The sequence below is a fragment of the Papaver somniferum genome, chromosome 6 (genome assembly GCF_003573695.1).
Source record: "Papaver somniferum cultivar HN1 chromosome 6, ASM357369v1, whole genome shotgun sequence".
Taxonomy (NCBI): Eukaryota; Viridiplantae; Streptophyta; class Magnoliopsida; order Ranunculales; family Papaveraceae; genus Papaver; species Papaver somniferum.
In genome coordinates this window covers 69041035-69060341 of record NC_039363.1, presented here as the reverse complement: position 1 = coordinate 69060341, position 19307 = coordinate 69041035, and the positions used below count along the sequence as shown (strand labels likewise).

Below are 19307 nucleotides of genomic sequence, written 5' to 3'. Positions count from 1 at the left end.
GTGTTAGAGCATTTCTCGGTCGAACTCGCATGCGTTTCTATCTCAAGCATGTTTGTCAATGTTAGTAATCAAAACTATAATTATTGATTTCTAGTATATTATAGCTAAGTCTCGGACTAGGATAGAAAGTGTAGTTGAGCTCAAGGACTTCATGTAGATTCATCATACAAGTAGAAGAACTACTCAAGGAACCGATGGAACTTCTCGAAAAAAAGGTATGTGAAGACTTGAACTTATTTATCACTCAAAAGTCTATCTACTTTATCTCCTACTCTTTGAGACAAGAAGTCGTATGCTATATATAGACTTTGATTATACACATTTGGTATTTCGAGCCGAGTATACCTCGCCTATCTATATCTCGAAATATGAGTTGGTAAGCTTTTCGCTTTAACCAAGTTTATCTTTACCATGTGACGAAAGTCATGATATGTTTCAATCATCTTGAAAGTTTCTTTGACGAGAAATGGTGTAACAATTATATAATGTCCTCTAAGAATGTTTCAATGATTGAAATGAGAGTTTAGATTACATAACCAACGGAGGACATAAGCATTGTTGTGGAAACACATTTATGTATAAGTCCTATTCCTTGAACCAAAGTTTACGAACTTTGTTGATCTAGAGAACCGGAAGAATGGCGTGAGCCAAGTCCGCAAACTCAGTCCGCGAACTGCCGAAGTTCTCAAACCCGAGAATTTCTGCTGGAGTTGACAAATTATTTGCGTGAAACTAAGTCCGTGAACTCAATCCGCGAACCGACGAAGTTCTCATACCCGAGAATTTCTGCTGGAGTTTGTAAACTTTGCCCGGTAACTTAAGTCCGCGAACCTAGTCTGCGAACTTGAGAAGGTTATATATCTGAAGATGATTTCTGAACTTAAACTTAAAAAATACTAAGGAATGTAGTTTGAAAACTGTGGCTATAAAAGTTCATGAACTGATTCAAGTGAATCAAATCATCTTTTTTTTTATTGTGTCTTGTGTAATACATGATATTTCCTTGCAATTGAACAACTCTCTAACTAGTTCATTTGAACTAGTTATGGTGAAGAAGAACGTGGTTGATATGGAATTCTCATATGGCTAACCATTTGGTTAACTATTGTTGAGCCAACAAGTGCATACGTTTGGGTACGGTTAACAAACCTAGAAGCATGCATTGTCAAGTGTGTGTAACAAGCTAAGTTTTCGATATAACGGTTGAGAAATATTAGCTTGAATCTAAATAAGGTTTTCATTTAACGGTGGATATTGATTGCTTTATTACCAAGGTAACCTAATTGCAAACCCTGATTTGAAAGACTATATAAGGGGAACACTAGTATCTGTGCAAAACGAATCCCCACACCTCACGTGTGATACTAGTTTGCATACTAGAGTCGGTTCTCCTTTAACCTTTGGTTTTCTTCTTCTAAAACAAGGTTAACGACTTAAAGACTTCATTGGGATTGTGAAGCCAGACCGATACTACTTTTATCGTAGTTGTGTGATCTGATCTTGCATCTTCTATCGTACGAGTACAATCAGATTGATTGGCTTGAGATTAATATCTCCGATAGGAAAGATATAAAAAGTAATCACAAACATCTTCGTCTCATTTTTTGTGATTCCGTAACTTCTTGTTTCGCTACCATACGATTAAGATTGTTGTGAGGTGATTGATAACTCTATTGTCTGTTCTTAGAGAATATAAAACCGAATTATCAATTGGTTCCTGTTCACCTTGATTATTATCAAAAGACGGAACAAAACCTTTTAGGGTTTATCTGTGGGAGACATATTGATCTTTTGATAGACTTGTCTATGTGAGACAGATTTGTTTATTTTTAAGTCTTCGACTTTGGGTCGTAGAAACTCTTAATTGTGGGTGAGATCATCTAAGGGAATCCAGTGCGCAGTATTCTGCTGGGATCAGAGACGTAGGGAGTATAATTGTACCTTGGATCATTGGGAGACTGATTGGGGTTCAACTACAGTCCAGTCCGAAGTTAGCTTGGAGTAGGCTAGTGTCTGTAGCTGCTTAATACAGTGTGTGTTCAATATGGACTAGGTCCCAGGGTTTTTTTGTGTTTGCGGTTTCCTCGTTAACAAAATTTCCGGTGTCTGTTTTATTTCAATTTCCGCATTATATTGTTTTATCTTTATAATTGAAATAATACAGGTTGTGCGTTAGATCATCAATTAGAGTAATCCAACCTTTGGTTGTTGATTATCATTGATTGATCCTTGGATATTGGTCTTTTGTACCATCCAAGTTATTCCTTGTGTTTGATTAAGGACTCGCTGATTTCTGTTAGCTCGAGTAAATCAAAACAAGAGAGAGATATTAACTCCTCGATATACTTTAATCTAGATCGAGTCTGACTATCTAGTTGATTCTCTAGCAAAGTATATTGGAGTTTTTCCATACAGATTGCTAAGCGAAATATTGGGTGGTGTTATTAGACTCCCACTTTTCAATTAGTTTGCTAGTAACTTCAAGTATTTATATACAAGGAAGTTTGGACACCAAGGAATTTCCAAAACCGAAAATATTCTCAAGTTATTCATTAAAGCACAAATTCGGTTTCCATAATTCGTGGAAATGTTCTGTACAAAATATTGACCGAAAATCTATTTAAAAAATCTTTAACTAGTAAATGCACATTACTAATTCTCGTTCTCCTAAAATAAAATTAACAACCTTAAATAAAAGATTATTAACTTATTTATATTTCGATCTTGGGATTTTCTTCCTTTAGCTATTAAGGAATAACTTTGAACAATAAACGATAAACATTACAACACATGTTCAAAGTATGTCGACATCCTTACTTTGTAAGGCCTCTTTCATACTTACAACCTTGAAACCGATTTTCCACACTTCCAAACAAGTTTAGAATTGGTTCATCTGAATTTCAAGAACACTCAATCACAAATCATGGGTTTAACGGTTCTACCAAAACAAGTTTCGGTTCTACCTCCATGTGAGTATTGTGCATAGTCACACTAGCTTTCCAAAATTAGGTTGACTAGGTACTAGGATCGGTTCCCTACATATATATGGTATCTAACTTGAATGTGTTTCACATGTCCATAATATCGGTTCCCCTTTACCTAAAAATGTGTTGCACATGTCCATAGGATCGGTTCCCATTTCTTCTATAAACCTGCTGCACCTCATACAAGGATCGGTTCCCCTTTGTGATGTACTGCACCTCTTACTAGGATCGGTTCCCCTTTTCCCAGTTTTGGTCAGACATAAAATTACAAACCCGATCGTACCATCTCAGGTGATTATTTAAGATCGGTTTCACTAATAAAAGTCATACCAATACATAAGTCAAACCTTTGTGAATAGTTTTACCAAGAACAAAAACAAGTCATGAACGGTTCTACCACATATTGGATGTTCACAAGATATGCAATGAATAACAATCCCAATAACGCCTGACGATTTCCTTTTCGATTCACAAACAAGTTTATGAACTGACTTCCTTAGAACACATGTAAACATTGTTCCGTAGGATGAAATCCTCACCTCATACCCATACATAATCACAATATCATTCAAATGATTATGGCGACGTCTTATCTACAAAGTTTAATGGTTAAGCAATAAACCTCGTATTATATTCCTTAATACTATGTCTATCTAGAGTTCAAATATGCTTCGCAGTTTTGTTTTCAATATGCACGACTTGAAAGATACGTTAGGGAATGAAACAGTTCAATTCAAATATCACTAACCTCAAGTGGAAGAATGATGTTTGTCGTTGTAACTTCTTACTTCTTCACTTCTTCAAGTCTTCGCAATACATGTAATGTCTCATACCCTAATACTTTCAAGCTAACCTATACGAAGTTGACTCTAGTACATAATCAAGTGACTCTTAAAATTAGTTTTGATTCACTAAAATATGACAACCAAACTTGACATACCAACGCTTGTTGGGTTCAACCGAGCAATGCTCTAACATTTATAAATAATTTTTCCCTTAAATGATTGAAAATATAATTCGACTTTGCAGTTATTTATTTTTGCTAAATCATATCATTTATTACCAAATCATTTCCAAAGAATACAAAAAAAAAAATCTCAGCTACTAAACAAGGAACCAATAACAGGAACAACTAAAACTCAGAAAACAAAAAAAAAGAAACGAACATACTAGACAAATCTCAAATACATGGCTTGTTCAGACTTCATTGCCCCCAAGAAAGATGGTTTCATATCTATCTCTCCCCTATCCAGATGTGTCCCCTTATTGGCCATCTTATCAGCCGAGAAGTTTATTTCCCTGAATGAGTGTCTGAAAGCAACAAGGAGAAGTGATTCCTTAATCCTTGCCATACATTCTCAACTATCCAGGGATTTTTCCCCTCATAAAAGACACTAGAAAAACTTTTAAATCCAGACTAAAGCAAACATTTCATTTTTTTATGCCTAACAGCCCATTTTCCAACACAAATAAGACCCATAATCTCTACTAGATAATTTATGGCAATACCCAGTCCTCCAGCTGTAACACCAATACAACCACCATCAAGACTTCTAACAACAAAACCAAAACCATCCTGTCCTGGATTACCATTTAATGCCCCATCACAACATAACAGAGTCTGATTTAGGCTTGGGAGAATAAATAAATATTTCTTAACCTTAACAGTAGATACTTTAATGCCCTTAATTCTAAATGACATAAGAATATGTAGGTCATAAATACATCCCACCTACTTCCTTTCATTCTGACACTATATTCTCTTGTGAAATTTAGGACTCTGTATTATCTTCTCAAAACATGGACTGTCCTCCTCATATCTAGTACTATTTCTGGCGAATAAAATCTCCACCATCACTATAAAAGCACTAATATACCAGACCTCTTTCACTGCATCACTTTTATTCAGCCAATGCCAGACCTTCTCAATAAACTCACACTGCCATAATATATGTTCTAGGGTATCATTTTCATTTCCACACAAATAACATTTACACACAGTATTAAATCCTTTTTTCCTGACTGCTTCTTCAGTGGCACATGCATCCTCTCAAAATTTTCCACACGTTAGAAGATGTATAAGGATGAATAGATGGATTAATCCATACCTTTTTTTCCCAATGAATTATTGGATGTTTCTTTCTTATCAGCTGCATTAGCAACAGTGAATTTACCAGTAAGATCAACTTCCCAAATCTTCCTGTCCTGTCCATTCCCCAAAGATGGTAATTCATTTAAATTTAAGAACTTAGACATAGCCTCAGGAATATGTCATTCACCATCCACAATGAGCTTGTCCACTTTCCAATCAATATGTTGTACTATGTATGGATTATCTATATGTCTTTATAGGAGAGTATACTCCTTTAGCCATTTATATCTCCAGACAGAGATATTCTTTCCATCACCATATAATCCCTTATGCAACATCTTGCATCACCCATTTAATCCCTGACCAGATGGATGATTGTTATAAAAAGTGATGTATTCCCCTTTCTTTTTCTGATATTTAGCTTTCATGTAATTTGTCCATTCCTCATTCTCAATTTTAATATTCCAAAGTAGATTCATTAAAAGGGATGTGTTCACATTCTTCAATCTTCTAATACCTTGCCACCTTCAGATACAGGTGCACATACCTCATCCCACTTTACTGTGATCAATTTCTTTACTGATGGGTCACCAAGCCACAAAAATTTCCTAATTATACGTTTACATTCCTTGATCACAGCCTTTGGCCACTTGTATACTGACATATTATAAATGGGAATGCTATTTAACACATTTTTAACCAAAGTTAGTCTTTCAGAAAAGGCTAGTAGTTTACCCATCCATCCAGCTAGCATTTGTTGCATCATTTCTACCATCCCCCATACTTGATAAGTTTTAACTCTTTCAGGGTTAAGTATTACTTCCAAATATTTATCTGGAAATTCTGATAAATCCATTTGTAAAATGTCAGCAGTTCATCTTCTTCTTGATTCAGTAACTCCACCAACAGAGCATTTTCTCTTTAGTGTATTCATCACTTGTCCAGAAGATCTTGATACTGCATGAGTAATTTTATCAAGTTTCCCAAAGATTTTCTGTGCCCGTTATAAAATATGAATACATCATCTGCAAATAGTAGATGAGTTGGTTGACAAACCTTCTATATTGACCGTTGGATGAATTATTCCTCCATGTACCATATTTTTTATGTTTCTACTCAACACTTCCTCATCTAGAACAAACAAAACTGGTGATAAGGGGTCGCCATGTCTAAGGCCCCTTCCCCCGCCAAAGAAACCACTAGGCCCTCCATTTAGCAGCATAAATATTTTAGCAGACTCAAATATTTTCCTTAACCAATTACTACCAATTTCAGAAAATCCAAAATGTCTAAGCACTTCAAAGAGGAAATCCCGGCTTAAAGAATCATAAGCTTGAGTAATGTCCAGTTTAAGCCACACATTTCCACCCCTTCTCTTATGCTCAACTCATTAACCAGATGCTAGCACAATCTTCTGTTGTATGTTTCTCCCTTTAGTAAAAGCACCCTAGTGAGGTGACACCATATTACCAATCACATAACCAATTCTAATAGTAATGATTCTAGTAATAATTTTAATGTTAAAATTAGCCAACCCTATAGGTCTAAATTGATCTAATTTCTTAGTACATTTAACTTTTGGAAGTAAGAAAATAAAATTTGAGTTGAAGCCTTTGGGAATGAATGTACAACTCCATCAATATTATAAAGCAGTTACCAAATCCTCTTCAACCACTTCCCATGCAAATCTGTAAAAACTACTAGGAAAACCATCTGGCCTTAGAAAGTTGTTTGCATCCATACAAAATACAACATTTTTGATTTTCATAAAAGAAGGAATGGCATCCAAAAAATCATTGTCCTCTGCAGTTAATAATTTTGGTATTGCATCCAATAATCCTTCTGCAATTTCCACTTCTTGAACTTCAAACTTCTTCTGGTAATGTAAAACTAGGACTTCATCTATTTCACTCTGATTAGAAATCAAGTTTCCCTTATTATTTTATAACTTAGAAATTGTATTCTGAACTTTTCTAATTCGCATAATAGCATGAAAGAAAGATGTATTAGCTTCACTTTCTTTTACCCACTTAGAGCTTCTCCAATGGTCATTGAGTGTGTTTCCTATGTGGCAACACAAATAAGACATCCTCAATCTATTTTTCCTTAAAAATAGGGAGAGAAAAAATCCATCTCCAACGGTATTGCATATAACCTCTTCTTTTAATTAGTATAAATTTTATTTTCCATAATTAAGATGTTATTAGAGCTAAAAATGGTTAGTTAATATATTAAAATCAATTCAATTAAGTAAAAGCTGACTAGGATGGTAGACAATGTCAAGGGAAATGTCTAAAACTAGACATCCACCTTGACAATGTCTACCCAAAGTCATATATACATTGGTTTAATACATCAGGTTTGGAGAATGATTTTAGAGAAAATGGATGTGTATCCTAGGTGGATTTTGACACTTATCTCCACACATATGCCATTGGAGAAGCTCTTAACTCCGGATTTTTTCCGCATTAACTCATTAAACTGTTGAGACGCCACTTCATGTTTGCCTCTAGCTGTGACCAAAATATTTAGTAGCTCCATATTCTCAGGTTTAGCATCTGAAAGTAAAGAAGAAGCCAACCCATCCTCTTTTGTTTGTTCCACTCCATTTTAACCTTTAAATCTCCAAACACTTCCCAATTCCATTTCCTAACACAATTTTTAAATATCTTTAGATTTCTCATGAATTTAAAAGTAGGATCACCTTCACATTCCTCCTCCTAAGAATTATTAACTTCAAAAAGTCTGGATGAGAAGTCCACACTGGATGATACACAAAAGACACATTATTTGGTATAGGAATTTCCATCACTGAACCATAAGGGGACCATGATCAGATGTACCTCTGACCCCAACTTTATAATTCCATCCCTCATACATCTCTATCCATTGAAGATTAAAAAAAACCTTATCCAAGTCGCAAAGAATTCTTTTAACGCCAACTCTATTATTATACCAAGAAAGTTGAGTACCTGATTTAGGAGATTTTCAGAGATGACAAGAATTTAAAAAATGTCTGGAGTCTTGTGTAGAAACTCTCAGAGGTCTCCTTCCTCCCATTTTCTCTTCACTACTCAACACAACACTACAATCCGCTATCACCAACCAAGGTAAATTTGGCTCACTTATTTCCATCAACTCTTCCCCCAAAGACCTCCTATCAATTGTGAGACAAGCTGCATGCCTGTTACCGAAACATCACCTACTTGTACTGATAAGCCTATATAGTAATTCACACTACAAATGCTTAATTAAATATGAATGCCAAAATATCAAAATATTATCTTTTAAACTATCACTTGATTTATGAATCAACATTTGACTCATCCAAATTGTTATTTAATTATCAGAAACTTTTATTTTTGGTTCTGCCACACAAGATAAGGATGGATTGAATTGATTAACTAAACTTTTTAGTTTGTCTTTAGCTTGTATCCTCCTAAAACCTTTGACATTCCATAAAAGAATTCTCATTGAGAAGAAGTATGTTGAGAAGTTGCAGAACTCCTCCCTCCTTTATTTGTTTTATCTAAATTGAATGCTTGTTTTCTTGTTTGTAATAATTGATATACCCTTACTCCGTTTACCTTTTACTGGTTTATCTATATCTTTAAAAGGACCACTAGGCGCATTAAAGAGAATCAATTATCTGTCACCCCACCATCCAAATGATCTTTTTCTTCAACCACATTAGTTAACACTTGAAATTTACTTGGGGATGCAATAGTTCTCAATTCACTAAATTGCATTTCATGAATACTGCTTCCTCCATTATTAGCTTTATTAAATGCCTCAACAGGTACATCCTTCCACACTTCACTACTACTGGATCCAACTTCCCTTAACATTAATGATTCCACATACACCCACTTAGTTAAAGTAGGATTACTTGAACTCACCTCGAGTAATTTATCCACAGATAAAGTTGGTAAGTCTCCATGAGATTCTAAAGTACCTATGAAATAAGTTTGGGCTTATCATTTTAGTGTGGTGTTGCCTGTATAGTGATGCATATTTTTCTAATTTCCAGATTAGTCCCTACGCGACACTTGGGTTCTCGTAGTTCTAATTATGTAGTTAAACCATAGACACTTGAACAATCTAGTCCCACCCACTTACACTACTCAGATTTGGTTGGGGTGCAAATAACCTTGAACAATCTAGTCTCACCCACTTGAATAAGCGCATCTTATATGTAACTCTTTTCGACTCTTCTCTGAGGCGATAAGTCAGGAGACGCTGACTTAGTCAAACTAAAAATTTCTCTTCGATTCCTCTCTTAATTTAGGTAATTATTTCTGATTGATCCCTTAAATTCATGTTCTTCATTTGATTCTCTACTGTTTTCATACTTTTAATTTGGTTTTTGGTGTTGGATTTTTTATTATTGGAGATTCTTTTTTATGACCTAATTTAGGGTTCTTGCGTTTTCCCTTTTTTTCCTGATTAAATTTAATTTGGTATTATGATTGGAAAGTTTAACTAGATAACTGTATTGCTTCTTTCATCTCTAATCATATTTCTTGAGTTGTTTCTAATTTAGTTCTTTCTCTCGTTTTATTTTAGGTCATGAGCTAATAGAGGTGCAGCCATAGAGTTTCAAGAAATCATCATTAGATTCGTCAAGCAATAGTGATCTTTGGATTGTCAGGCTAATATTAGCGTATGGGTGTGGTTCACTGATATGGTATTTATTACAGTTCTTCGTTTTAGAGTCTTTGAATGGTATATTCAGAAAGATTAAAGGGTTTTGATGAATTTATTAGTTGAAGCTCTATCAGGATGTTTTGAGACCCTGTCTAGAGTATGGATTTGATGATTTTATTAGATAAGAGAAATACTTTGTGTATATCAGTTTCTTGTATTGGGAATGAAATTATCTTATCAGAGTGCTGCTTTTGAGTCTCATTATGTTCAGTTCAGTATCAAGATTAATAAGAATATGAAGTTTTATCTCTCATGATGGTTGCTTGTTGAAGTTAATTACTCTTCACAAGGCATTAAAAGTTGTGTTACTCTTTTTTAATTATAATTAGTTGGAATTTAAAACTCAAAGATGTCTGCAACTGTTATAGTTTAACTAATGGAATCTTAGATGAGGGTGGCTCTCTCAGATTTTTTTCTACACTTGGCATTCTTTCTGGTGTTAGGCTCAGTCATTTGATAAGTTGAACTTGAAGAATAAGAATATTGCTATGATTTTGTTCTGTCATTAACTTCCTTTTCTTAAAGGAAGAGTTATCAAATCTTAACTGCAAGCATGCAGCTCTATTGCTCTTATCCATCAATTGAGTTACTTAGAGATGAAATTAGACCCTTAGGTCTGCTCATTAGCCTGCATTTAATTGTCATCTCAGTATTAAAGTTATGTCTGTATCATTACTGCTGTATTTCATGCTTATTATTCTTTCAAATTGCATTGAGTCTGGTGTGGAATTTATATTTATATCTCAAGAGCTCTCTCAACTACATCACAACTCTCATTCAGTTTCAATTCCTTATCTGTTAGTTTCATTCAACTTCTGTGTCTTGAAATGGCATTATTAGCTGCTTAAGTAAGAGTTTTAGACCTAGATGAAGATGTAGAAGAATTCCTACATAGGTTTGCATCCCTGCTATGTGATGATACCAAAATCTATCATAAAACTTCAGTCAAGCATCATCTTAATAGGATCTGGCCTATTGTTGCAGCTGATTTTAAGCTAGCCAAGCGTTATATTCAAGGAATGGGTAATCAAAATTTGTTTGTTGTAATGTTTAAGAAGAGTCAAGACAGGGACATTGCTTTTCTTGCTAGGCCTACTTTAGTCTTTGGTCAACTTTTCGCAGTACAACCTCTTAATGCACTAGAGTCTATTTTTGGTCTAGTTTGGGAAGTCACTCTTATGTCAATGCAGATACCTATCCACTCTGATCTGATCAACAAAGGAAAGGTGCGAGAGGTGTTTGATCAAATTGGGAAATTTGTTGCAGCTGACACTCCAGCAGGAAATTGGCATGAAGCCAGGTTGATGGCGCCACTGGGGTAACCACTTACAAGGAGAGTAGTCTTTAATTCTAGTAAGAGGCCTTATATAATGACTGCTTTCTACCCTAAGCTTCCTTTTCGTGCTTGCAAGAAGTGTTTTGTGCTGTATCATGATGAGGCCAAGTGTAAGGAGATTCAGTTAAGAATTTTTGTCAGGGCTCTTCCAGCTCCCACTCCTCGTGCTACGCATGTTACTGTTACTAATGTAAAGTCGCAGGCTGAAAGGGGAGAAAGCTCAAAGACAAAGATCTCTGCAAGTGAGCCATTAATCAGGGATCATTCAAGGCCTTCTGCCTTCTCTGTCAGTCTCCAGCCTTTGGGTAGCATTGGTAACAGGAACTCAACCTTCTCTCCTCTATTTTTTCCATCTGCTTTACCTGCTGTGTCTGCCTTAACGATAAGAGAACCTTTGAACCCTCATATTCCTGCTAATTCTTCCCGAGTATCTTCATGTTTTGTGTCGCCTTTTGATAATTTTAGTTCGGGAGATAATGGTAATGTGCATGACCGCAAAGGTAAACGACCAAGAATTGTTTTTGAATCTGTCTATTTGGAGGCTAGCTCTTTTTCTTCGTCCTCTGCAATGATGCCGACTCCATGTTGGCCTCCTCTTTCATCTGCTCCTGCATTTTCTCCTCCAGCGGACTCTTCATTCAATATTGGAAGCTTAGGTTCTCAATCAAGTATGAGTTATGTGGTTAGTAATGTTTGTTGGGCTACTTCTTGTTCAACATTCTCTCAGACTGTTGTACCATCATCAAGTTATGCCTGCAGTTCAGTTTCTGAAATGAACTTATTCACTGATGGTTTCATCCCACCTAGCTTTGAACATGAACTTTTGAGTGTACCTTCTCAGACTGAAGATTTCAAGGATGCTATTATTCTAGAACCATTACCATTAGCCTCTCTACCACCGGAACCGGTTATCACTGATGAGGAATTTGAAAGAGAAGTTGATCTCATGATGATGGATGATGACTCTATGGCTGAGGATCCCTCCACAGCTCATGACCCTGTAAGTTCATATTTCCTTACTAGTCTTACTTGCTTCCTTTGATATTAACTATTGTTTTCTGCTATTTCTTTTATCTTCTGATTTGGAGTGCCTTGTTATAGTAATTATGAAGTTCTTATGTTGGAAAATTAATGGATGCTGCTCTGATAAAAAATGGAGGCATTTATTTAGTCTGTTTAGGAAATATAGATTGGATGGTATATGCGTATTAGAAACAATGGTAAATGAGGAAACTGTTAACAAATACACACATCATTTGCCATATGATGCCTGGACTATCATCCCATCAATTGGAAAATCTGGAGGCCTAGCTTTTGGTTATTTTGAGAATTCTTCCATGGAGATTCTGGGGAGCTCCCTAAATATGATACATATTCTGTGTGATGTTACTCCTACAATCAAAAACTGTGTTGTCTCCTTTGGTTATGGCTCTTTAAACCTTTGTTGGCATGAGAAATCAGTGGAACTTCCTTAGTGACATGAATGATAATAATAACAATCCGTGGCTTCTACTAGGTGACTTTAATTTTATCTTGCATGATTCGGACAAAATGGGGGTAATTCTATGAGTTCTTTCCCACCTAATTTTGATAAAGAAAAGCTGTTTGATATGAATATGAATGAAGTAGTCTCTTTTGGAAACCCCTATACTTGGTGCAATAGAAGATTTAAGAATCCAAAAGATTTGATCTTAGAAAAATTAGACAGGGCTTTCATGAATGACAAGTGGGTCACAGTTCTTCCACAAACTCGTGCTACTAACTTAGGGAGGATTATTTCAGATCATTGTCCTGTTTTGGTTAAATGCTTTCATTGGGTGAAGAACATGAATGTTCCTTATAAATTCTTTAAATGCTGGCAACTTAATACTGAGTTTAAAGATGTTTTATCTAATTCTTGGTCTAAAAGAGTGGCTGGTTCTCCTACTTATGTTGTTGTGAATAAGCTCAAGAATGTGAAATTTGACTTCTATAATTGGAACATTAACTCCTTTGTTCATATTAAAACAACTATAGGTAAACTTAATTCTGAGTTAGAAAGTTTACAATCTCTTCCTTATTCTGTTCAAGTAGGTTAGTTCATCTTGAATTATTCAAAACAGTTAGATTATTGGTATGAAGTTGAACATAGTTTCTATAAACAGAAATCAAAGATAAATTACTTCACTCAATATGATAGGAATACTCATTTCTTCTATAATACGGTGAATCTTAGGAAAATGTACAACACAAATCATACAGTTAGAGATGATCAAGGAAGTTGGCTTGAGGACAGAGATCAAATAGTTCAGCTGCTCTCTATGCATTTCAAGAAAATTTCTTCTACTTCCAGTCCTAGAATTGATGATATTGAGGAAGCCTTACGGTATGTTAACCCCATTATTAATGATGAAATTAATGCTATTTTGATTGCCATCCCCACCCCTAAAGAAATTCGAGATTCTGTTAATAACCTTGCTTCATGGAGCTCGCCGGGGCCTGATGGTTTTCAGGCTGGTTTCTTTCAGGATAACTGGGAGATAGTGCAAGATGAGGTTGTTTCGCATGTTCAATTTTTTTTTTAATAATCGATATATGCTAAAGCAAATTAGTTTCTCTTTCATTGCCTTGATACCTAAAATCAAAAATGCATCTTCACCTCATGAATTTAGGCCTATTAGTTTATGAAATTCAGTTTATTAAATAATTTCAAAAATCTTAACTAATCGCTTGAAACCTTTTATGGATAAATTGATTTCCCTTTTCAGTCTGCTTTTGTTGCCAATCGCCAGATTCATGATAATGTAGTTATTACTCAAGAAATTCTTCACACCTTCAAAAGACGAAAGAAATCCAATAAAAATGACTATTTAGCTATTGAGCTTGACCTTTCTAAAGCCTTTGATAGACTGGAATGGTCCTTCATCATTGCTGTCTTCAAAAAATCGTGGTTTTGTGATGAATGGTGTCAAATGATAGGGCAGTGTACAAGTACTGTATCATATCACTACACCAAATTTAACGTTTAGCAAGAGCTTAGATCTGTTGCTGACTGGGATTGCAACAGATTTCAGCCGTTGCTAAACACCATGTTGCAGTTTTTAGCAACAGCTCTATCTCTGTTGCTAATTTCAGTCAACAACGGTAGTAGCAACAAAAACAAGCTGTTGAACGAAATATATAGAAACAGAAACAAGCTGTTTCTACTCTGTTGCTAATTTTGCAGTTATTCCGGGATATATTTTAGTAGATCAGGATACAGGTGTTCTGGTTCAGATTTAGCAACACAGTTTTCCGTTACTAAATATTTGCAACAGCAAAAGAAAGGGTCAAGTCTTCGCTACCTAGTCAAAATCGACCTCCAAATTTATCCTGCAGTACCCTGATTCTTTCTATTCTGGTGATTCAATTCCTCACATTCAATTATAATTAATTCTCAATTGTAATTATGCAATCTAATAACCCACAGATTTATCAAAGAATTTTATATATATATATAAAAAAATCTCAATGTGAACTTTAAGTATCACAGTTAGAGACATACAATGTTCTATCTTGAGATTTATACATGGATAGTGGACCTAGTTTATCATAACCCGAAGAAGTTAACCTGAATCCATTTTTTAAGACCAAGCGCATCGAAGGCAAAGCCGGAACTTAACAGACTGCTTCTCATCACTGGTAGGACAAGCATCGTCTTATGTTGTTCGACAAACTGCAAATTACACAAACATGAAAAACATTAAAAACCATTGACGATCTAAAATGAATGAAGTATAGAAAACAGAGAATAGTTGTGATTATTGATTGTGGCCATTGACGATCTAAAATGAAATTCCGTACTAGGTTACCTGATTCAATATCTAACTTCCATTGACGATTATTGATTGTAGCCATTCAACAATTTCAACTGCAGCTTCTACTGCAACATTCCATCGTCGAAGCAAGAAGCCAACAAAGAACTAGAGGCATCCCATTAGCATTAAACTCTCCCTGGAATAGCACGGAGGGAAAATTAGTTCAATACCAACATCAAATAAAACCTACCAACAACCATTTCAGATCAAAGAATAACTACAAGTGTTGGTATCTTTTTTTCCAACTTAATAGCATAAGATGAGTTGAGTGTCTGAGTTGTGAAGCTATGCAGGTTAACTACAAAGAATGAGTAGAGTGTCTTGAGTTATGAAGTGAGTGCATTATCTTCACAGAATGTAAGTGCAGGTTTCAAAGAATTAAGTTAGAACATAAAGAATTCAATAACTGAAATTGAAGGACGCACACAAGGAAAAAACTCTACATATATGTGTGCTATGATGTACATGATGATCAGGTACATGTCCTAAATGACCAGGTTTTCAGATCATAAACGTATGGAAAATACGATTACAATGTAGACTCTAACAGATGGCTAGTTATGTGAATTTAATTGCATGTCAAGTGGCAGCGAAAAACTTACTGGTCCAAGATAATCGATGCATTGATGTTAAAGTGTGCTCCTTGGGTACCTTTCAAGACTTGCTTCTTCGCCATCTCCAACATCCAACCTTTACATAACAACCAACAAGTATTGAAATATAAGAAAACTGCATAAGCTTGTGCTGTAGTCAAACAAAATATAACAACACGAAACGTGCTTAACTGAGATATCTGGGAATATGCTTTCAACCCAGTGAGGAAACGAACGTAAGTGGGCTTCATAACAAGATATTCTGTAACCTGCAGGGAGGCCAATAAAGAACATAACAAAAATTACTTACATTGATGATCACATACATACATAAGGAGAGACATGTTTGCAAGCTTGTATATATATACTATCTATGCACAGGATTTGTTCCCCACTAGAATTTGAAACCTAAATCGAAGGATCTTGCATGGATAACAATAACATATATGACACAGTATGTTTATTATGGATTCAAAACGGGAAGGCCGGAGTCATAAAATAATTTTTAAGAGAAAATGAGTCATTTAAAGGTGACAAGTGCCTAGTGTCACCCGCCACCAGACTATCCGACAAGCTTGTGTATCTGTTATCCCTAAGCCAACTAAATGAAATAAATGTACACAACATCCAATTATCAGAATTTGAATGGATGACTAAATGAATTTGAATTTGAATTTGAATGGTATGTACACTGCATTCTAGAAAGAAGAACCAAAAATATCTTAAAGACAAAACCTATTTATAGAGAGGTGGTGCTAAAATCCTACCACTTCAGCTGGTTCTTCCATGATGTTAATGAAAAACTTAGCATGCAATTAAGGATATGGGCCAGTCTCAAGATTAAGATCCTCTGAGAAAGATCATGCCCCTGCATCAGATCAAGTGGAGAAAGTTCTGTATTCGACCTGCTTCATCATGGCCCCAGACATACGAAGATCAGTTGTAACCATCCCCAGCTGGAAAATGACAAAATGAAGTGATCTAGGTGAGAATACATACAGGTATTAGAAGGCAAGGTATGAAAAACCTTGAAGGATGAAAGTTAAATGAGTACTGCACATACTTCAGGGATAATGCAACCAAGCTAAGTAGTGCCACCAAAGGATGCACAACCATACTTTGAAAATATAGTACCTTGGAGTTGGCATTCCATCTGAACCAGCTCCATCAATGTTAAACATATGACCTCTCGAGGCTGATTGAGCATCAACTTCATTGCCTACATAATCTCATCCATTAACACGATTCATTGTAGGTCTAGTAAGAGATATTTTAGGACATTATACATGTGAATTACTTTCATTTTTTACCTCTCTACAATATATCAATAAACCAAGAGTATTCATCGCTATGACTTCACTGCAAAAGGAAATTGTCTCGTCTTATATGACACATCGCATGCTTAGTTACGAAACATCAGTCTCAAAAAGCTTACATAAGGTCTTCATCTGACATTTCTGCTAATGGCTTAGAGCTATAAGCATTTGATCATGTACTTAAAACATACTTCATGTCATCATAGTTTGTATAATGCACAATCCCTGTTGTGCCTATAAACATCCAAAAGACGACATAAGAATGTACCATTGTTACCAACAGGAGAACAAATCCAAATTAGCTCTAGCAGCAATAGTAGTATAAGATCACCTCTGTAAATTGACTTAAAAGAGCAGGTCATCCACCAACAACACCAGCCACCTACATCCAACAACTTTGTATTCAATTTACATCAAGCTTAAAACCTGATTTAACACCACCAACAAGTTGAACTTATTATTAGATTAAGATGAAATTTGACTATCATTGGTATCCCCATAAATCTCTTCTTTTGTATCACTTACTTGAGTAATCAATGATGGATGATTCATTTAAATGGGATGTTCCGTATATAATAATCTAAAGAATAAATAAATTTCCAAACAGTGTGATCCAAAATCTAAAAGGAACTAAGATGTGGGGAGAGGAAGAGGCTACTCAAATACCTCTCAAGAATGAATTTTCCTGCTTTATATCTCTGACTCTTCTTAGAAGTAATGGATAATGTTAACAAAGAAAATGGATAATGAATCACTTATTAACAAAGAAAATGGATACATGAATTAAATGATAATGTTAATAGTTAGGGATGCAAAAATGTAAATAAATTATTGGTTACTTTCTTAGAAGTAATGTCACCAGTAATGCATCACATTCTACTACAAAGGAAAATTAAAGACAAGAATGGAAAAATACATCATACGTACATATTTTCATCCCTTAATCCACAGCGAACACATAATATATCGCAAGCAGAATCACAAACCATTGGCAAATCAAAACCACCTCCAACAGCAGCAACTGTTGCTTTTTTGTTCTCTTTTCAACTGAACATACATTGAAGACTGTTACCCATTTTCCCCTTTGGCATTAATAGATAATAACTTGTAAATGATATAACATGTCTTCAATTGTGTCGAACAAAGACTGTTGATCATGACTGCCAGAATTATCCTCTACTAACCTAATCAAAACACTAATAATTACAATATAGACCTTTAAATCTTGTTGAAAGCCAAGGAATATAACCACATACCGGTCTTTTTGGTCGTTCCCAGACGCATCATTTATATTCATTTCCTCAACATATCTCCTTCAACTCTTCTATAACTGCACAAATATAAGTAACAATGGGCAAGTCCTCATCTCCATTCTCTTTATCCCCCATTTTCTACACACACTAAAGAAAAAACCAATCTCATCAACACCCACACTGAACAAATCAACGGTTCAACCCCTAAAGCAAGAATTAGTTATGGGAACTCAAATTGAAGTATTACAGCTCCATTAAAACAATTTAACAAATAGTTTGAGCTCATAATTATTTTCTTTTCTTTTTGCTGAAATTACTACTGGAACAATGTTATATGATAATTTCTAAACGGTGGGTTATTTTCGAAACTAAAAACAATATGAAACTGACTAAGAAATTCCCAAATTTCTAAACAAGTAATAAAATTTGAGGTTCTAAAAAATTTGAGCAGTTGAAAACCCTAATTACCAGATGAAACCAATCAAAAAAATAAAATAATGAAATTCATACTACATTCAACAGAATACTATGAGTAACAGAGTACAATCGTAACAACAACTTCTTCAAGATTAAAGATAAATCCCTGAAATTCCCATTTGATAAATCCCTAGAATTCACATTTCTTCGTCGATTCAGAACAAATCATCAAGGAAAGATGTTGTTGACATAATTTTTGATGAATCTTCATTTTTAGTTGGTGTTGATGAAGAGAGTAGAGAAGATTTGATGTTTTTCATGGATTTTGTTGATGAATCTTCGTGTTTTTTTTTAAGAAGAAAGAGAAGCAGTAGAGAAAGAAGCAGCAGCGGCAGCGATTGAGAGAGGTAGAAGAATAGAAAGAGAAAGAAAAGGGTAAGTTAGATTAGAACTAGGGTTAAAGGATCCTCACACACATATCTCACACACGTCGAGTCAAGTCAAAGTGTCAAACTAGGTGTTACCAGCCACACGGTCTGACTGCACGCGTAAATACTCCGCTGCTGCTAGTAGCAACAGAACCGTCGCGGTTGTAAAATTAGCAACAACAATATGCAATTGCGAAAACTTAGCAACAGAAAATTAGCAACGGCCCAAGTGCTGTTTCTAATATGAGTTGCTAATCCTTTAAAAGGGTGTAGTGTATTCTGTCTTGGTTAATGGTTCACCAGGTGAAATTTTTTATCCATCTCGTGGTATTAGACAAGGTTATT

At 35.1% G+C, this 19307-nt stretch overlaps 1 protein-coding gene and 1 long non-coding RNA gene across 11 annotated transcripts; one reads left to right on the top strand and one right to left on the bottom strand.

The window, feature by feature from the left end:
• Positions 1-9205: 9205 nt before the first annotated feature.
• Positions 9206-13652, top strand: LOC113285751. 4 transcript variants are annotated; one of them, XR_003328911.1, is made up of 5 exons: positions 9206-9364; positions 9643-9763; positions 10974-12119; positions 13335-13484; positions 13627-13649. XR_003328911.1 is itself a non-coding variant. In XM_026534526.1 (4 exons), the coding sequence occupies exons 3-4, from the start codon at positions 11154-11156 to the stop codon at positions 13362-13364; spliced, it is 996 nt and encodes a 331-aa protein (XP_026390311.1). In that variant the 5' UTR covers positions 9206-9364; positions 9643-9763; positions 10974-11153; the 3' UTR covers positions 13365-13652. The 4 variants fall into 4 exon arrangements, 3 of the variants coding, with proteins under 3 accessions (XP_026390311.1, XP_026390310.1, XP_026390309.1); XM_026534526.1 differs by having other exon boundaries at positions 13335-13652; XM_026534525.1 differs by lacking the exons at positions 13335-13484; positions 13627-13649 and having other exon boundaries at positions 11050-12270.
• Positions 13653-14568: 916 nt separating this feature from the next.
• Positions 14569-18936, bottom strand: LOC113287885. 7 transcript variants are annotated; one of them, XR_003330380.1, is made up of 11 exons: positions 18121-18936; positions 17792-17911; positions 17531-17568; positions 17196-17246; positions 16859-17098; positions 16683-16767; positions 16316-16504; positions 15741-15817; positions 15558-15645; positions 14950-15091; positions 14569-14813 (listed from the first exon to the last, which is right to left on the bottom strand). It is a non-coding gene; the product is annotated as an uncharacterized LOC113287885 (long non-coding RNA). The 7 variants fall into 7 exon arrangements; XR_003330377.1 differs by lacking the exon at positions 17531-17568 and having other exon boundaries at positions 16859-16907; positions 16984-17098; XR_003330382.1 differs by lacking the exon at positions 17531-17568 and having other exon boundaries at positions 16859-16862; positions 16984-17098.
• Positions 18937-19307: the final 371 nt, after the last annotated feature.

Excerpts from the sequence above, each read along its gene's own strand:
- LOC113285751 (XM_026534525.1), top strand. The coding sequence starts at position 11,154 with ATGACTGCTTTCTACCCTAAGCTTCCTTTTCGTGCTTGCAAGAAGTGT.